The sequence below is a fragment of the Haemorhous mexicanus genome, chromosome 22 (genome assembly GCF_027477595.1).
Source record: "Haemorhous mexicanus isolate bHaeMex1 chromosome 22, bHaeMex1.pri, whole genome shotgun sequence".
Classification (NCBI taxonomy): Eukaryota; Metazoa; Chordata; class Aves; order Passeriformes; family Fringillidae; genus Haemorhous; species Haemorhous mexicanus.
Window position 1 is genome coordinate 3,821,223 of NC_082362.1, and position 19,978 is coordinate 3,841,200.

A 19,978-nucleotide genomic window follows, 5' to 3' on the forward strand; every position below is an offset into this window, starting at 1 on the left:
AATGCACGGGGTCCATACAAGATATCCCAAGGGAAGGGGATCCTCTGCCTCCTTGGCAGAGGGTGGGGAACTGTGATTTCCCCTGGCAGCCAGAAGAGCCTTCCCCACAGAGTTTACAGGCCAGTCATGCATAAATGCAATTAACACAGACATGCCAAGGAAACTCTTCTCCTTTGGAAGAGAGAAGTCAGTAACAGTAGAAAATAATTCAATTTTCTGCTGGACTCATCCCTCTTTTTCTCTTTACTGATTGTAAAGAAAAAGGCTGAGGATGTTTAGTTAGTAGCCAGATGTAAGGACTATGATTCTGTTACAGATAAAAATAGCTGTGAGTGTACATAACTCACTTCATAAACAAGCTTCCTTGTCTGAACCTCCTCTAATTAGAGGAGGGAAGCATCTGTTGATATTTAGAGGAAAACTCAGCTGTCTTGGGTTAAAGGGCCTCCTGGAGCTGGGAAAGTCAGCTGCCTACCAGGAGTATGGGGAGACATGCCTGAAAGAACATTTCATCCCCAGGAGGGGCTTCAATAATAGAAATCAACACTGTTTTCAGTTAGTCAACTCACAGAAATGTTCTCTGTTCCCACTGAAGAGTTTTCTATACACATGGAGTACCTGGACTCCAAGAATGACATGCAGACCTTCACTCTGATCCGGAGAGGAAATGTGTGCACCAGGAGATCTGCATGGATGGGGGCCTGTGAGTCACACTGCAGTAAGGCTGCCCTCCACTCTGGCTTCCCTTCCTCACAAAGAACATCCCCAAGACCAGCCCATCACAGATGGAGGGGAGGAAGGGGACCTCAGAAAATCCAGGTTGTACAGGAGGCTCTCTGATGGCCCAAGGTGCACGTGTCACCGACATGTTCAATGAAAAACCCTTTCCTTAGGATTTTTTCCCTCCTGAGAAGCTGAGAGGCCTCAGGAACAAAATGCAAACAATTCTTATCTGCTGCTGTGGAATGCAGCAGGTGGATCTGGGATTGGTCTCATCTGGTTGTTTCTCATTAATGGCCAATCACATTCCAGCTGTCCAGACTGTCTCGGTCAGAGACAAACCTTTGTTATTCATTCCTTTTCTATTCTTAGCCAGCCTTCTGATGAAATCCTTTCTTCTATTCTTTTAGTATAGTTTTAATATAATATATATCATAAAATAACAAACCAAACCTTCTGAACATGGAGTCAACTTTCTCATCTCTTCCCTCATCCTGGGACCCTTGTAAACAATGCATCACACGTGCCTGTTTATGACACAGTTTTGATTTCACACTGCATCCTTAAAACCACCCAAAGGCTTCAGCACTGTCCACACATGACTTCACCTCCCTCACACCCCTCCACTCCTGCTTTACCTCTTCTCCTCTTCCAGCTGGTTCAGCAGCTCAATCTTCTCCTTCTGCATCCCATCCACCAAGGCTCGTGCTCGCTGGAGGTTTCCTTCTGCCTCCGTGACATACTGCAGCAGAAAACGAGCCCAAGACACAAAGTTAGCCATGCCTGAAGTAGCACAAAGCTCTTCAAGAAAGGCTCAGAACCAGGGAACAGAAAGTTTTGATGATGCTGGGGTAAGAGAACATTTTCCAAAGAGCTCAGGATGTAGGGATCAAGGTAACAAAAACTGCTCCGTCTCCAGCAGCTGGAAGGGATCTGTGCTTCAGTGCCTCTCTGACCTGACCCTTCTGGAGACTCCAGCTCTGATCAGAGTTAAGAACTTGAAGCCTGAAAAGTTCTGAAAACCTGGTCAGAGGTTGCCAGTGCAATTCAGCACCAGTCATGAAGCAAAAGAGAGATTTCAGACTTCTGTTAATTAATTTGTTACTGATAATTACTGGAAAGCACAATACAAGAGAAGAATGTCAGCTTGCAGTTGATTTCCCCATTTCTCCTGCATTTCTGACAGGCAGGTGTGACCCCCCACACAAACATACAGGGCCATCCCTGCTCCCAGGTAGCTCACTTGGCTTTAAAAGCATGAGTAAAGAATTTAGGACAACAGCAGAGGATGAAGAACCACATCCTGACAAACAGCACAAACACAACTCTCTTCAAACATTTTAATACATAAAATATCCTCTGTGCAAAAAACAAACAAACAAACACCAACCTAATGATCAGCCTATTTTCCTTCCACATTTCCTGCCTTTATTAATGTTCTGAAAGCATCCTCTCTAGTGGGGAAGCAGTGGCAAAAGAACTGGGCTGATGCCCTCAGCACCAGAAAATCCCTGCAATGCAGTCCCAGCCACAGCCAGGTTCAGTGGCTGAGGGGAACAAATTTGCATTTCAGCACTGAAATGTATTGATCCAGCAGACACAAACTGTCTGCTGCCTCTGACCTGGCACAGTGTTCTCCTGCAGAGACAGCAGGTGTGACACTGGGAGGGTGGAGAAAGAGCCTCTGTAGGAATGTGGGTTTTGTGGACAGAGTGACAAAAGCATTTTTTGTCCTTTCAAAAAGGAAAGAAGCTCAGAAGTTTCTCTTTTTTGATTAAATGAAAAAGTCACTTTATAGGCCTAGGGGACTTCACTTCAAACTTAAGGATAGCTAATTGGGCAGAAGCTAAAAAGTCCTGCTTGGGCAATTTACTAGAAAAAGAAGTGAGCAAAGAAACTAATCACTTTTGTGAAGTGCTTTATCAGGAGCAAGAATCTTTGGCACTTGGCTCAGCTTTTTTTTTTTTTTTTTTTTTGTTTGTTTGTTTGTTTGTTTGTTTGTTTGTTATTTTGCCTTTTATTAAACTTTTTTGTTTCTAACCTTCAACGAAAGCCATCTTGCTGATTTTTATGCTTCTAAGGGTAGCTAAGCTATCTTGGGTGTGTTATAAACCGCTGAGAGCTTATAAGACCTGGCTCAAAGAGGAACTATAACACACCTCAGCTTAACTCAGCACATAAAAGGCAGAAATTCAGAGCCCCAGTTTCACACACAGTGGTAATGAGATATAAACTTTAAGGAATTTAGAGATTTTAGAGGAGCTGAGGTTTTAGTTAGAGATAAGCTTTATTGGAGTTAATTAAAATAAATGGGTAGGCCTTGATGAATTTAAGAGTTAGTAGTTAACTAATAATTGGTTGCTTGTCAACAGAATGTTTGGTTAGCTGGGTTTCTAATGAAGAATACAGAAACTGATAAATTGCTTTTAGGAACATAAGACAATTGTTGGCCTCCTCTGTTCTGAGACCAACTGAGGACGGGGAATGGGAGTCCTACCAAGGGTTCATTTGTCAGATTTGCATTGAAAAGGCAGAAAGGTCAGAACGAGGAAGACTTCATTTACTTCCTCATTTTGGGACCCCTCCCCATGAAAGGGACCACTGACCCATCTCGAGGAACAAACTACGCACGCCTAATGGCTTTTGAACTAATTACCATGCTTAATGGCTTTTGAACTAATTACCATGCTTAATGGCTTTTGAACTAATTACCATACGGAGTGGGGAATGGGATGTACCAAGGTTATGAATATGCATTTGTATTTTGGATATTCAATACTTGTACAGATAAAAGGACTCTGTAATCACCTGTAAATTGGGTGTGTATTTGGGAGCTATCTCACAATAAACACATACTTTCTAACTCTAAACTGTCAGAGAGTTTTTGGATATCTGTACTAGATCAAAATCCATATTGGGAATGGGATGTACCCAAGTTATGAACATGTATTTGTATTTTGGGTATTCAATACCTGTACAGATAGAAGGACTCTCTGATCACCTGTAAATTGGGTGTGTATCGGGGAGCTATCCCACAATAAACACACACTTTCTAACTCTAAACTGTCAGAGAGTTTTTGGATATCAGTACTAGATCAATATCCATATTGGGAATGGGATGTACCCAAGTTATAAACATGTATTTGTATTCTGGGTATTCAATACTTGTATAGACAAAAGGACTCTGTAATCACCTGTAAGCTGGGGTGTGTATTTGGGAGCTATCCCACAATAAACACACACTTTCTAACTCTAAACTGTCAGAGAGTTTTTGTCTGTCACAGCTGGCTATTGGTACTAGACCAATATCTGTATTTCTTAAATAAATCAGTAACATTATGATCTGACACTTCCAGGGGATATCACACATTGAGACATTTGAGAGCTGTCACCTCCTACCTGCTCGTGCTGGGCCTTCATGATGGCAATCTCCTTCTCCACCTCACAGATGTGGCTGGTGGCCTTGGCCACCTCTGCCCTCTCCAGGTCCCGCTCTGCCAGGAGCTGCTCAATGTGCTGCTGCTTCTCCTTCAGGGCCTCCTGCAGGGCTGTGGTGCCAGAGATCTTCCTGGCATAGCGAGACGAGGTCTCTGTCAGCTGGGAAAGAGTTCAAAAGAGATGGAGTCATGTGGTGGTGTTGGAGGGTCCCCAGGACAAGGGAGATGAGAATCTTGACTCCACGTTTCAGAAGGCTGATTTATTATTCTATGATATATATTATATTAAAAGAAAATGATATATTAAAACTATACTAAAGAAAGAGAAAGGAGACATCAGAAAGTTAGAAAAGAATGAATAATGAAATCTCTTGACAGACGCAGAGAGTGCAACACAGCTGGACCTGTCACTGGCCATTAATTAAAAACAATCTACGTGAGACCAATCACAGATGCACCTGTTGGTAAACCATCTCCAGACCACATCCCACAGCCATCAGATGGTTATTGTTTACATTTCTTTTCTGAGGCTTCTCAGCTTCTCAGGAGAAAAATCCTAGCGAAAGGATTTTCATCAAACACATCAGCGACAGGGTAAAGCTGTGTCCTTTCCAGTCCAGAACAGCTAAGTCCCCTGTTAAAGCTGGAATGCTGTTCACCTAATGATCATTTGTTCAGCTGAGGAGAGCTGCAGCTCCAGCTCTGGGCCCTACAGGGGAGGTGAAGTCTGAGAAACATCTGGACAATGCTCCCAAGCTCAACTGCTCTTCTGCACTGAGTGAGCACAGCACGTCCCAAAGGACACAACACGGGTGGGAACTGGGTCAGGGAAAACCATCATGCATTCCATCATCTGCCTTCTTAGATACATTTTACTGATGGCCTGCACTGATGAAATCCCAAAGACTGAGCTAAGACTGATCTCAAGTGGAGACCAGGATGGGCTATTTGATCCACTCCCAGGAATGACACTGCACCTTGTCCCCAGCCCAGAGGGCTGTGGGTGTTCTGCAGCAGCACCACAGCAGGGCCAGAACTTTTAATAGCATCACTGCCTGCTCTGCTTTCTGCCTGCCTGAGCACCTGCCAAAACCCCAGGCGTGTGACCCAGGACATTGCCACTCTCCACGGTGAGACAGCCACAACAGGAGCTTTGCACAGCTGGTCAGTGGAGCAGCATGACCATGTGAGACTGGAAGGAGTGTCCTTTTTCTGCAGGGATCCCTTATAAACCTGCTCTTGACAGCAGCACTGAGATTCATCCCACTGCAAACTGCACTTCAGGCTCTTCAATGGTCACAGCTGCTTGGTGTCCCTTCCTTGGAGGGACACTGTGCCTCGGAGTCTCTGTGGTCAGGACGACCCCGAGATGTGTTAGAAAGTCTCCTTTTCCAGCCTGGCAGCCAAAGGAGGAGTCGGGATTCTTCTGCTCTGGTTCCCAAGGTTTATTTTCTCTTATCTATTCCATTCTTTCTCTGACCCACTGGGGTCTGTCTGGCAGGTCGGGTTGAGGCACACTGACACCCTCAGGGCAGTGTTATCTTTTTATACTAAAAACTATGTGTACTTTATTTACAATAATTTCCCAATCCCTATCACCTATGTTAGACAGTCTGTCTCTACTCCAAACCAGTCCAAAAGTGCCACCATCACAGCAGAAGATAGAGGCTAAGAAGAAGGAGAAAGACAGGCCATGCCCAGATTCCTCCATCTTGCCTCTTGAACCCCCATTCTAAATCCCCAAAATTCTACATTTTCACATGGTGATAAATTCACTGTCATTCTACTCAAACCCTTGTGGCTTGTAACTCTTCACCCAAAGTTGGTAATTGTTTCCATGGGCTAAAATCAAAGGCACAGGGGTTTCTGACTCCATGCCAAGGTCTCTGAGCCCCCTGCCAGGGTCTCGAGTCCTCCAGGGCAGCCAGAGCCATGTCCTGGGTTCTGACAACTGTGAGGTGGGTGACAGTCCCACACTCTATTCCCCTCACCCCGTGAATGGTGAAGGAGCAGCTGCTCTGGAAGAAAACCCCAGCCCTGCTGCGTTGTGCAGAGTGAGGAGCAGAGCCATGCAGGAGGTACTCACCAGCCCACTGCGGCTGGGCCGGCCCCCGACCGAGGAGGCCACGGAGCTGACGGAGCTGATGGAGGAGCTGCTGGGGCTGTGGGTCAGGGCTGACACCCCCATGGCCATCCTCTTGCTCTTCTTTGCCTTGGCAGGGCTGGTTGATGGGAACCCAATGCGGATCACCTTGTGGATGGGAGCAAAGAGGCCAAACTTGGGCGGGCACTGGAAGTACCTGGAATACAGGAGATGCACCAAGTGAGAAGTGGCAGAGCAGCCAACTCACCCAAGCCTTGCAGAATGGCACTGCCAAGCAGTACAAAACCCACAGCTCATCTCTGGGTGCTTTGCTGTGGAATTGTTTCTCAGAATTCCCAAATCACTGGGTTGGAAGAGACCTTCAAGATCATTGAGTCCAACCCAGCCCCAACCCCTCAACCAAACCCTGGCACCCAGTGCCACATCCAGGCTGTGTTAAACACACCCAGGGATGGGGACTCCACCACCTCCCTGGGCAGCCATCCCAGAACTTTATCACCCTTTCTGTAAAAAACTTCTTCCTGATATCCAACCTGTATTTCCCTTGGTGCTGCTTGAGACTGTGTGCTCTGGGTCTGTCAGTGCTGCCTGGAGAAAGAGCCCAGCCCCAGCTGAGCACAGGCACCTTTCAGGGAGTTGTAGAGAATGATAAGGTCACCTCTGAGTCTCCTTCTGTCCTGGCTAAACACCTACTTTCCTGTGTACAAGCAGCTGGGTTCTTCTCCTTTCCTGCTTGTAGCACTGGCCATCTCCAAGTTTGCATTTGTGGTGCTTCAGCAGGGGGACCTGAGGTAATGGCCAAGCACCAGCTGCTGTGCACTTTGGTGAGGTGCCAGGGAAGACACAGCTGGCAGCCTGGAGAGCACAAATCCCAGAAAATAAACACAGCCACAGCACAAGCACTCCTTCCTCACAGCCAAAACTTGGGTGTGCTCTTTACCCTGCTTTGAGGACAGTGATGTAGTAAAGAGTGTCTGCAGGGAGATGGCAGAAGGTGGACAAGGCTCTACCCTGTGAGCTCAGCAATGAGACAAGAGGCCACAGGCAGGAAGTTCCAGCTAAAAATGAGGAAGAACTTCTTCCCTGCACAGTGACCAAGCCCTGCACAGGCTGCCCAGAGAAGGAGTGGGGATATTCCAGAACCTTCTGGACACAACACTTGGCCATGTGCTCTGGGATAACCCTTCCTGAGCAGGAGGGTTGGACTAGATGACCAACTGTGGTCCCTTCCAACCTGACCCACCCTGTGACTCTGTCAAATAAAAAGATCTGAATCACACAGCTCTGTATAAATGTTCCACAGAGTAAAAATCTTTCCTGCCAAAACAGGAGAAAACAGCAGCTCAAACCTTTGAAGCTAAAAATACGAGTACAGCAAACTCTAGTCTGTGCCACCTCCTTTGGGAGGCAGAGAAGATTTCCTGTGCACACTGTGACAGTGTTTACAGGGGTCCCAGGATGAGGGAAGAGACGAGAAAGTTGATTCTATGTTCAGAAGGCTAGGCTTACTATTTTATGATATATATTATGTTAAAACAATAATAAAAGAATAGAAGAAAGGATTTCATCAGAAGGCTGGCTAAGAATAGAAAAGGAATGAATAACAAAGGTTTGTCTCTGACCGAGACAGTCTGGACACATGGACTGGGATTGGCCATTAATGAGAAACAACCAGATGAGACCAATCCCAGATCCACCTGCTGCATTCCACAGCAGCAGATAAGAATTGTTTGCGTTTTGTTCCTGAGGCCTCTGAGCTTCTCAGGAGGGAAAAAATCTTAAAGAAAGGATTTTTCATAAACATGTTGGTGACAGCACACAAACTTGGAAAGATGAAAGCATGGAAAAGGGAGGACCAGATAATTGCAGTGCATGGTCTCTTCCACAACTGCACTGAGCCCAATGATTCTGTCTCTCCAGAGCCCTCTTCCAGAATAAAAAGGAGCCACAAGTCAGTGTCTAACCCTGGAAACTCCCTCGGGGCCTTGGCTGAGCAGCCAAGGTTCATTTGCTGCTAGCCAGCTGCACTGCAGCAAGGAAAACCAGATCACCTCCAGCAGGGTGTCCCCTCATTCCAGGGCAGCAGCCAACACAAAAAGCTCCTCTAAGAGCTTTCTCACAGGCCTCCCAGCAGGAACAGGACTAAATACAGGCTCATAAAACAATCTGTCCTATGTTAATATAAAAAAGCAGGTTCTAATGACTATATTACACAAATCCAGTTTTACTAGCACAAGTTTTCTCTCTCTCCAGATGTGAGCAGCTGTTTCCCCAACTCCCTTTATTTCTAAGAGCTGGCAGCCATACAGCTGTGTCACAGGCAGACCCCTGTGTGCTTGGGAGGCCAGGGAACAGCCTGATCTCCAGCCAGATGAGAATAAAATTAAATTTTAAACATCAGCTCATATCCATCTTTTTTCTACAACAAACTTTAAACAACCCCTCTACAACCCCAAATCTCTCAGCCTCCTTGACTTCCTGCCAACACAGGCCCTTGGGTTTTAAAAACAGCCACACCACAGGCTGACCTCCTGCAAACCTGCCAAAGCCCTGCTCAGCATCATTTTCCCAAATTCCAGTAGGCTCAGGCAGGCCAACAGCCCCTTCCACAGCTCTGCCTGCTGTCAGCACAGCCTGGTACTGTGGCTGCACAACAATCCCAAATGTTAATTCCCTTAAAAGCCTCTGACAGCTCTTAGCAAGTTCAAACTTGCAGCACTATGTCTTGCCCATTTTCTCTCAGTTCAGATTGAAAGTGGTTGCAATTAACTTTTATAATTCAGAAGCAGGAATTGGGTCCAAACCACTTGGCAGAAAAAAAAAAACCTACATGAAAACCAAGAGCTGCTCTCAGTGAGTGTGGAGGAGCTCAGTACTCACATTACAGAGAGGAAACAGGGCAGAAAAGTGATGGCAATGCAAACTGCAGGTGGAAAACAGCACAGGAAATGTTGAAATAGATGGAAAAATCCTCAGTGTCCAAGGCTGGCAAACAATGCAAAAGTAAAAGGTTTGGGCAGTTTAGTGAGTAAGGACTCTGACTGGAGCAGAGAGAAAAGGGAGAGCAGTAAAATAAGCAGGTAACATTTAAATTTCTAGAGATAAGTCCATGGAACTGGCTTGGCTTTGTGGAACTGACACCAAACCAAACCACAGCAGCACCTCTGCAGTCTCCTGTGCAGGCAAGAAAGCAGCAAAGCTCAGTGCAGATCAGCACCATCTGATGCACAGAGGGGCTCCCCACAGTGACACCCTGTCCCCTGGGCCACTGCCACTGCCCCAGAGCCTGCAGCAGCCTCCACTGCAGAGCCACAGCTGCTGGGACAGCCCAGCCCCAGGGCCTGCCCTTGGTGCATATCCACACCTGAACCTGCAGGAAAGTCAGTGACCCACTGTGGGAACTGGATTAAAGAGAATTCTCCAAGCCTGACAGAAGCCCCACACAGTGAGCATCTGTGTGCAAACCTTGAGAGGAGAAATGCTGACTGAGAAATGCCCTGGAATAGGACAGACATTGCTGGGAGAGAAGTGGAACAAGAAAAAAGTTTCAAAGGATGGCCTTACAAATAAGACTGGATACTTTAGAGAAATAGAACTATGAAAGAACTATGCATTGTGGTAGGACCCACAAGAGGTAATTTTAGATGATTGGCTTTAAGGCATTTACAGCATGGTGTGGCAAAAGCTGATAGACCAAGAAACACTTCTAGTGTATTGTAATTAAGAAATAGTTGGTTTCTGATTGTGATGGTGTGAATGATAACATCTGTGTTGTCTCACTCTTCACATGAGACTGAAAATAGAAGTTTTTAAAACACCTCTCAGTTACCCCATCTCTGGGTCAGAAAAAGACATAATCCAACAAGCCACCCCAAATTTCAGCCAGTTCACCCCCAACTCAGGTGGAGGTGAACAATGTCACCAAAGGCTCCAGGCTACCTCTGCTGCTTCCACCAGCCTCAGTGCCTGGAGCTCCAGTTTTGGGTTTATTCTGCTGCAGAGGCTTGCTGGCCAGTGCTCACTAGATGGCAACCATCACCAAAGCACAGCCTGCAGAGCCTGGACAGCCTCTGCCCAGGCTGATCCTGGCAGGACAAGATCAGCACAGCCTCAAGAATTCCAGGCTGCCAGAGCACACAGGGAAGGCTGATGAGGGGTGCCAGCATGCACCAAGGGAGTTGGTGTGACTCTGCAAGCTTCTCCAAACCACTGCTGCTGAAATGGGCACCTGCTACAAGAAAATCCAAGGCTGGATGAAGGCTCACAAGGACAGACATGGACAGTGCTGCAGCCTTGCTCTGAGCAGTGTGAGCCAAAGGAGAAGCCTCTGCAGGCAGGGCACACACCAGAACTGCCTCAGCCAAGATGCAGCAGTTTCAGAAGACAGCTGAGTTCCAAAAGTTGGATTTCCAAACCACAGCAACAGAGGTAGGAGGATGAGAGGCAGACAGCACTGCACCCACATCTGCCTTTCACACCTTCCACATGCACAGAGACAATAAATGCTTTCTGAGCACCATGAAGATTAATCTTCCAGATAGTTTGAATTGTATGATAAAGAAAGCAGAGCCTTGCATTCACTCCATGATTTATTCTCTGCCATCCTGCTTCTTTTATTTTGAGAACAGGCTGAAAGTCAGCCATCTGCTGCCAATCATTTACTGCTTTCTTGCCCTGACATTGAACAAGACAGCTTTTCTCCTAATTTAAATGAAAGCACATGGCTGCTGGACAAAAAAGGCTGACCCAACATAAGAAACCTTTATTACAGAACCTGAGATCCAACAAGGCAGGAACTCTTAGCTCCTCAGTTTCAAAGTTATAGTTAGACTTGATGATATCAAGTTTAACCTGTAACTTTGATGATATCAAAGGTCTTTTCCAACCTAGTTAATTCTGTGAAAGATAAATCTCACCTCTAAAGCCAGTCTCCCTTCAGAAGCTCCAAGAAACCCACAGTATTTTCCACTTAAGGAACTTGTGTAGGATGAGGAATCAGTTGCCCCTGTATTTGAAGCATGGTCAGAGCTGCTGTATAATTCAGATTTGAACACCACCAAGCTCAAGATCCAAGTCCTGGATCATTCTGTTCACTAAATTCCACATGAACAGAGAGAGCTTCCCAGCAAGCCTGTGAGATGTCCCTGCCTAGTTTTATAGATACTAACAAGGTATTTTTTGGAAAAGAAAAGAGTGGAGGGGCCTAGGGAGTCAGAGGTGATAAGATCAACCAGCAGACACCCATCCCACAGAATTAGTACAGGGACAGAAAACAACCACCAACTCTTCTTTCAGTTCTCTGGAAATTTGGAAGAACAGAATAAAACATTAGGTGAGGAGAAAAGAAAGTAAAATCTTTGTCTTTTGCAGTTCTCACAGGGTGACAGCCCAAGAAGAAAGTTTATGACAGGAATATGTGGTAGAAAGCAGAGCTAATACAATCAACAGAATCAGTTTCTAGCAAAAATTAAATCCCACTGTAAGTTATCTTCTCTCCCTACTTTCTCCTGTTTCCTGAAGCCATTCAGGTTCCTCCTTCACAGAAGTTATCTGATCCTGCCTTAAAATGGCCCAGTGATGAGGTTTGTATTGATCTCCCTGCAAGGCTCTCCAAGAGCCCAGAGGACTCAAAATTAGACTCTTCCTCCCAGCCCACAATGTCCAACCAAGCACAGCCCTAACTCTCTGCAGGAATGTTGACAGTGACCAAATTATCCTTTGTCTCCTTAAAAGAAGAAAAAAGCCCAGAAGTTTCTTTCCTCAATTTGGTAAAAAGACACTCTATAAGACCTTTGAGACTTCACCTCAAACCTAAGGCTACCTAATTAGACAGAAGCCAAAAAGTCCCACTTAAGTAATTCACTAGAAAAAGAAGAGAACAAAAGAAATAATTGCTTTTTGTAGAGTGTTTTTAGCAAGAGCAAGAACCTCTTGCCCTGAGCTCAGTTTTTCTCTGTGAGATCTTTGTTATTTTACCTTTAATTAAAATTTTAATGTTTGAAGCACTATCTCAGAAGCCAACTAATTTTGTGCCATTCCAAGTAACTGAGCTATCTCAAGTCTGATAGGTTCCTCTGAGAGCTCGTAAGACCTAACTCGAAGGAAAAACCCATCAACTCTCCTGGGGCTGATGGCATTTACCCCCCAGGCACCCCAGGAGGTGTGCAGGGGTTCAGAGCACCCAGTACCTTGTGCCAGCAACTGCCCCATCGTTCTTGCCCAGGGGCTCATCCAGCTCCACTCCACACCACTCTCCTTTGGCAAAGTCCGTCTCTCCCACGTAGCGCACCACTCCTGTCTTCGTGCCACCGACCTGCAGAGAGGAGATGTTCAGAGAGGAGATGTTCAGAGAGGAGGGCTGAGAGAAGGTGTTTACAGATAAGAGGTTTAGATAAGAGGATTAGAGATGGCAGCACTTGTAGCATCCCATGAACTCTCCCTCCTTGGTCAATGCCCAAGCCCTCAGGTCTGGAAACATTAACTACTTACTACAGTCATCCCTCCCAAAGGGAAAATCAGTCTCCCCATGGACTGGTGTCACAACTTCCTCGGGATTCTCCTTCCCCTGTCACTGCCTTGGTACCCCTGGTGGCCACCCCCTTCCCCTGGAGGCCAGGCCCCTCTGCCCAGCCCTTAGCTCTGCCCCCCACCCCTTCCCCTTTATAAGCTGCCACGTGGCTCTTCCTCTTTGCCCGGGTTTGTCCTTCAGGGACAGTGTTACTGTGCTGGAATAAAACCTTGCAGAAGAGCCTTTCCTGCCTCTGTCCTGAGCCAGCTGTGGTGGGTTGTAGGAAGCCAGGACATCTCAATGGCTGTCCTGGATGCCTCAAACCCCGTCAGGGGGCTCAGAGACCTTGGCACAGAGCCCAAGACACCTGTGACTTTGATTTTGACCCATGGAAAAAGCAATTACCAATCTTTATATGAAGAATTACAAGTCAAGAGAGTTTAAGTAGAATAATAGTTAGTTTGTCACAGGGCGAAAAATAGATTTTTGAGGTTTGTAGAATGGGGCTTAGAGTCCCAAGATGGAGGAACTTGGGTGTACCCTGTCCTTCTTGTTCCTAGCCTCCATGTTCCAGGTGATGCTGGCACTTTTGGATTGGTTTAAGGTAGAAACTCCCTGTCTAACATAGGTGATAGGTATTGGGAAGTAATGTAAATAAAGTACATGTAGTTTTCAGTATAAGAAGATAACACTGCCCTGAGGGTGTCAGTGTGCCTCAACCCGACCTGCCAGACAGACCCCAGTGGGTCAGAGAAAGAATGGAATAGATAAGAAATAATAAAGCCTTGAGAAGGAGAACAGAAGAATCCTGACTCCTTCTTCAACTGCCAGGCTGGGAAAAGAGACTTGTACATATCTCAGAGTCACTCTGGCCAGCAGAGAATCTGAGAGTGAGTGCTGAGTGAAGGTCTGACTGCACTGCCTGAATGTTAACTGAGCCTGCCTTTCAACAGGAGAGGCAAGGGGGACAAGGGACAGGCAGCAGCACCTACCACTGCAACACCTGCATTTTTAATTGGCGCCCAACGTGGGGCACACCACTCCTGTCTTTGTGTCACCGACCTGCCAGAGAGGAGATGTTCAGAGAGAAGGGTTTAGAGAAGATGTTCAGAGAGAAGGGTTTAGAGAAGATGTTCAGAGAGAAGGGTTTAGAGAAGAGGATTAGAGCAGGCCCCCCAGCTAGGTAATAATTATTATAGACTCTGTATAGAAGTGTGCTTTCTGTCGACAGAGTGACCAAACTGTTCTTTGTCCTCTTAAAAAGGAAAGAAGCCCAGAAGTTTCTCTCCTAGATCAGGTGAAAAAGCCACCTCATAGGCCCAGGGGACTTCGCCTCAAACTTAAGGATGGCTAATTAGACAGAAGCCAAAAACTCCCGCCTGGGCAATTTACTAGGAAAAAAGTGAACAAATAAACTAATCACTTTTGTGAGGTGTTTTACCAGGAGCAAGGACCTCTTGCACCTGGCCCGGTTTTTCTCTGTTGGTTATTTTGCCTTTTATTAAACCTTTTTGTTTCTAACACTGCAACAGAAGCCATCCTGCTGAGTTTTATGCCTCCAAGAGTAGCTGAGCTATCTTGGGTATGTTATAGACCCCCAAAAGCTTGTGAGACCTGGCTCAAAGAGGCAGCTATAACATCTTATTCACAGAAGGCTGATCAATCTCTGTTTTTATTAAGAAACTCATTGTTTTTATAGACAGTTATGATACAGCTGGATTGGTCTTTTAATTAAAACACTATCACTATTGATTAATTAAGAAACCACCTTTTGGTAAACACATCTCCATAACACATTCCACGTGTTGACAACAACAGGTGCAGCAAGTTAAGAATTGTTTCTCATTCTTTTCCCTGATCTTCTCACAGACTTTTTCCAGCACAATGCCTGGGAAAGTTGTGTTGCTCTCTGTGGTCAGAGAGCTGCTGCCACACTTCCACTGACACAAGGGGACTGAAGCTGGGACAGACATCTGTATTTTCTGTTTCAGATCTGATGAAATCAGCAGATAGTTCTCACACCGAGTTCTATCTAATTGTTATAAAAGCAACAAAATCTTATATTTTACCAAACATAAAATGCCATTGCTTTTATAGTTGTTTTGGGAAAAACAACAACAGCCAAGCATAAAGCAGCTAAAAAGAGCTCCTTTTGGAAGTTCCAAAAAATGGAAACAATATTGAATAGATCTCACACCAAGTTCTCCCAGCACTTGTCTTTCCAATAACTGCAAAGTGAATTTGGGACTGCCCATCTGAAAGATATCAGAGTAAATATAATTAAAATAGATTTCAAGGTGACAACTAATTACACCAGGTTACTTGTGAGGCCACAAAGGAGTTTAAGCCCTGCAGGCACAGCTCATACCTGCCTTGCCTGAAGAACCATGACCTGCACTGACAGGTTTTCCAACAGTTCTGGGCAATACTGGGACATGACAGTAAGAGGACAGCTGAGCCAGAAAAGCATTCCCTGCTCCTCAGCTTGTTCCCAGGATGTAGAAACTGCTCAAAATAGAGGTGCTCCACTTTTATCTTCACTTCCTACAGCAACAGTGCTGACAAACTGCATGGGAGTGGGGCTCAGCTCACTGCCAGGCATCCTCCAGCACAGGTTTCTTCCCCCACCATGGAGAAATAAGAATAAATCACACCTTTTTCTCCTGAATTTACACTTTAGGGTCTTAAAGTTTGCAGCTTACTGAGGAGACTCAAGGAGGGCAAGTCAGGGAGCTGTGTTTTGATCATTGCTTGAGAGTGTGTGGCACTGAGCAGCAGCTGCCTCTGCTCTAAACACTCCCACTTAGACACTTGGGCTGAGAAAAGGAAGATAGAAAAGGAGGAGGATGGTTCTAAAGGTTCATACTTCAAGTAAATCAGCATATGATCTAAACCTTTCTAGCCTAAATTCAAGGAAGAAAGCTTAAAAATAAGTTTAAAATTAAATTTGCAGCTTCATCCCAAATGACTTGCTGTTATTCATTTTCTTAATATTACATTGAACATTAAAAGGTATCAACAGGGTGTTATTTTCCTACAGAAAACAATGAGAGCTGAATGCAGAAAACTCTGGGTTTGTGTATTTTAGAGTAGCAATGTCAGATTTAACAATTCTAAATCCCTAAAAATTTGCTTATGTAAAGGAAAAAAGAGTTTTCCTAGACTAAAAATAACTGCACCTTTATGGACTAAACAGCACAGCTCTGAAGTCTGGGTCCAACCTCAAGTCCTGGGAGGCTGCAGCACACAGCTTGAGTTAGTTCATCCCTTCCCCAGTGAAACATCCCCAGTGGTTTCAAGGGGCAGTCTGGGGCTTGACCTTCACAGCAAAATGAAGCCAAGGACATTCAGAGGATGTTCAGCAGGTCTGTATCTGCTGGTGAGTCAGAGCAGCACCATGCAGGCATGGAAGGACATCCACACACCTTCCCTGCTGCCTGTGCTATCACTGACATCACATTTCACTGTGCTTATCCCACCCAAATGGCAAAATGGGATGCAGACCAGTATCCCAGGGCTGAAGAGGCAATGATGCTAATCCTTCCTGACACTGTCTTCAACAGAGCTAACAGATCATTTAAACTATTTACCAGATGAGCAGCAGGACAGATCCCAGTGTGGCTGCTGGGAGTGACACCCCCTCCAGCCTGTGTCTGCTCTCTGCTCCTCACAGTCCTGCTCATCCCACAGCAGTTTCCTGCTCTAAGCAAGAACCTCTTGGGAGCTGCCCTCACCCTATGGCCTGTGGGCATTGCTCTGCTTGCAATACACTCCAATACTGTTCAGGAAGAAGAGAAAAATAAAATTCTCTGTGTTTATCAGGCCATCAGGGACTGTCCCCAGCCATGTTGCACACATTCAGGGGTCAGCAATGGCTGAGGCACCTGCTTGATCATATTCCCATGCAGAAATCCAGAGATAGCACTGTCCTTTCTGTTTAACATCCTAATTTACCCATTTGAATTGATTTTCAAAGTGTTTCCACAAGACAGGGCTGCTGAGCAGAGGGTGAGGTGGGAACACAGAGTTCCCAGCACAGGGACAAGCCTCCTCTGCAGAGCTCCTGTGTCCTGTGCTGGGGACAGGCTCAGCAGAGCCCTGACTCCTGCTGCTCACCTCTGGGAAGAGGAAGGAAGGAGGTGGGGGAAAAGAGCACACACAGGACACTTGCTTCACACTCTGAGGGCCTTCAAGTACTTTCTGTGAGCAGCACATCAGCTTATTCCACTCTGCTACTGGGTGATGCCAACAAGAACTTGGTAATCCCCTTTGCTGGACAAGTGTGGCTTGCTCTGGTTAGAGCTGTGCCTGCAGGCTCTACCCAGCCTCTAAACTGGAGCAACAATCCTTTCCCTTGGGGATGAGTGGCTGGGTTTATTTCACCCTCCCCATACTCATCCACCCACTAAAGGATCCTCTCTCCACCCGAGCTGAGAGGCAGGAGCTGTGATTTCCCATCAGACACAGTTTAGCTCTTCTAGCACTGAAAATCACTGTACAATAAGACTTGATTTACACAGGGTGCTTTTGGCAAAGGCACGGCCTGTGGGTCCAGCTACTACAGCCCACCTGAAATAATGCAAGGGGGCAAAAGTGGCCATCACATCCTGGGGCTGGGTGCCAGCTACAGCCAGGGCCAGCGTTCAGCAGCTGGTGAAAGGTGGAGAACTGGCTTGTGGGCAGGTTTATCTGTAAATACAACTTTACTTCCATGTGCAATCTGGCCATCAGCAGCTTTATCTGATTGAATAAATACCATGTCATCTGAGAATGCCAGAACTGGCTTTTAAGGTAAGGGGAGAAACAGACAGCCAGGAGTTACAGGCCAGCCCTCCCTGTGTGAAGCTACAGGAATTTTTATAGTTTCTTTTCATCCAACCACTCATCTTTGTGCCTACCCATCCCCACAGCACAAGTCAGCATTGCAGAGCAATGAGTCTGACAGCACTGCTGATGCAAGACATTTCTGTGCATTTATCTGTCAGGCACCAGGGAGAAAATAATATCCTAGGGAGGTGGTGTAAGAGGAAAGCCTGGAATTACAGCATCTCCTCCTGGGGCTGGCTCCAATACCAAGTCTGCCTGTGTTATTAACACAGTTTGCTCCACCACACTCCACTTACAGCTCCCATTTAACTACAGATACTGCACCCAGCAGACAAGGGCCAGGCAGTGGCTCAGCCCAAATGAATGGTTAGGAGGGTGTGCACAAAGAGCCTCTAAGGGTTAATGTGGCAGCAGGGCAGGGCAGTTGCTTTGGGCTATTTATTTCCCTCTTTGTTTCACTGCATAGAAACAGGATGGTTTAGGTTAGAAGGGACCTTAAAGTTCATCTTGTTCCACCCCTGCCATGGGCAGGGACACCTTCCTCTATTCCAGGCTGCTCCAAGCCCCGTGCAGCCTTGCCCTGAACACTTCCAGGGATGGGGCAGCCACAACTTCCCTGGACAGCCTGTGCCAGGGCCTCACCACCCTCACCAGGAAGAATATTTCCTAATGTCAAACCTGGCCCTACTCTGTCAGTTTGAAGCCTTTCCCCTTTATCCTGACAGGACACACTCCTGTAAAAAGCCCCTTTCCAGCAACAATCCCTTACAGCAGGCAAAGAGCTCTGACCAGGAGTCCCAGATGTTTTCTTATCTCCTGAATCCTGCAAACAGCTGGAACACTGCCCTTCCATTGCCTGTCACAAACTTCCACAGGACAGGGATCCACCATGCCCACACTGCCATTCTGCTGCACTCCCTAGCCATGACACAGCAACTGCTGGAGCTCTAAGCAGGCAGTGGAATACTGAGAATCCTGCCTTGACAGAAAGACAGAATGGGATCCTTCCTGCTTTTCTGCCTGGTTAGCAATAAGGGAGCATTGCTGCACCTCCAGGACTCCACAAGCCGGGAGAGCTCCAATGGTTAACCAGGAGAATAAAGAGCAGGAATCCTTCCTTCGTGTGAAAAATGCCTAGTTTATGATTGGCTGTTGGCAAATATTAAAATGAATATTATATGTGTTGTGTTAGAAAGTTATGTTGTATTAATTTTCTTAAGTAGAGTGTTAAATACAGTTTTAGGTTATAACATAATGTTAAAATAGAAACTGTGCCGTGTAAGATACTTTTTTTTTTTAAAGAGAGGAATGAGATAACCACACCAAGGTAGCAACCACAGGACACCTAGATCTTTCAAAGAATTTATTGCCCCATTATTGAGTTCTTCCTGCCTTGCTCAGCCTTCAGGATCCAGAGGAAGAAGCTGACACTGCCCAGACAGAATCCTGTCTTTGAATGGAATTTATGCATCATGGATGAGGTGTATGAATATGCAACAGGCTGTTGCTTTTAAGGGTTAATGCTCTGTTAACGTGGGTTCTTTTTCAGGCTTGTGTTGCCCAGAAAGAGGTGCCTGGACCATCCCTAACTCTTTGTTTTTATTGTCTCATATTGTCCTAAATCCTAATTGTCCAAATTTTTATTACTCTAATTTTATTACTATTTTTATAACCATTTTATTGCTATTAAACTTTTAAAAATTTAAAACAAGTGATTGGCATTTTTCACACTTCCTGACACCTTGCACTCCTTTCCAGCAGTGAGGTTAGGTTTCAGTCTCAGGCACTGAAATAGCTCAGGGATTTTGGCAGCAGAGCAGTGAGCTGTCCCTGCCCAAGGAGAAGGGCTTAGGCTGTAATTCTCCTGCCCAGGGAGCTTCTCAGGAAATTATTTCTCACTCAGGAGGTTCAATGCTTTCTGCAGCTCCGGGCTGGCTGAGCAGGGCTGTGGCAGGGACAGGTGGGGGGTGAACACTGAAGAAAGAACTTAATTTGTTTATTCATGAGTGCTTTCCATCATTTGCCAGGAGCTCCAACACACTGCAGGCAAAAGCAGTTTGCAGCAGACAGACAAGATGATTAAAACCACAGGCTCAGGGGGAAGGCCAGGATCCATTTCAGCAGCCCAGGCAGGCTCAGTGAAGTGCTGCTGCAGGGACTCTCCCTGTGAGTGCTGCTGTTCCAGCATTTGCACTGGCTTTGAAGACCTGCAAGCTCCAGCAAAATCACCAACCTGGCATCCATCCAGAAGGTACCTGGGCAATACCCCTCAGGAATGGATCCAGCCACTGGGATATACCCTGGCCCTTAAACAGCCTTATTATCACTCCATTTCAATGCTGAGCTGCACAACTCCAGTCAGGAAATACAAGCATGGCTGAA

General features: G+C 46.1%; 1 protein-coding gene across 3 annotated transcripts in view; it reads right to left on the reverse strand.

Annotated features, from left to right (window-relative positions):
- The window catches only part of CLIP2 (CAP-Gly domain containing linker protein 2), a 90,634-nt gene that overhangs the window by 27,069 nt on the left and 43,587 nt on the right, over positions 1-19,978 (reverse strand). For all 3 annotated transcript variants that reach the window (XM_059865836.1, XM_059865835.1, XM_059865837.1), the window contains exons 4-7: positions 12,450-12,574; positions 6,244-6,457; positions 4,120-4,317; positions 1,359-1,462 (exon numbers count right to left, since the gene is read on the reverse strand). In XM_059865836.1, the coding sequence (XP_059721819.1) occupies positions 1,359-1,462; positions 4,120-4,317; positions 6,244-6,457; positions 12,450-12,574 (641 nt within the window). The remainder of the gene's footprint in view (positions 1-1,358; positions 1,463-4,119; positions 4,318-6,243; positions 6,458-12,449; positions 12,575-19,978) is intronic.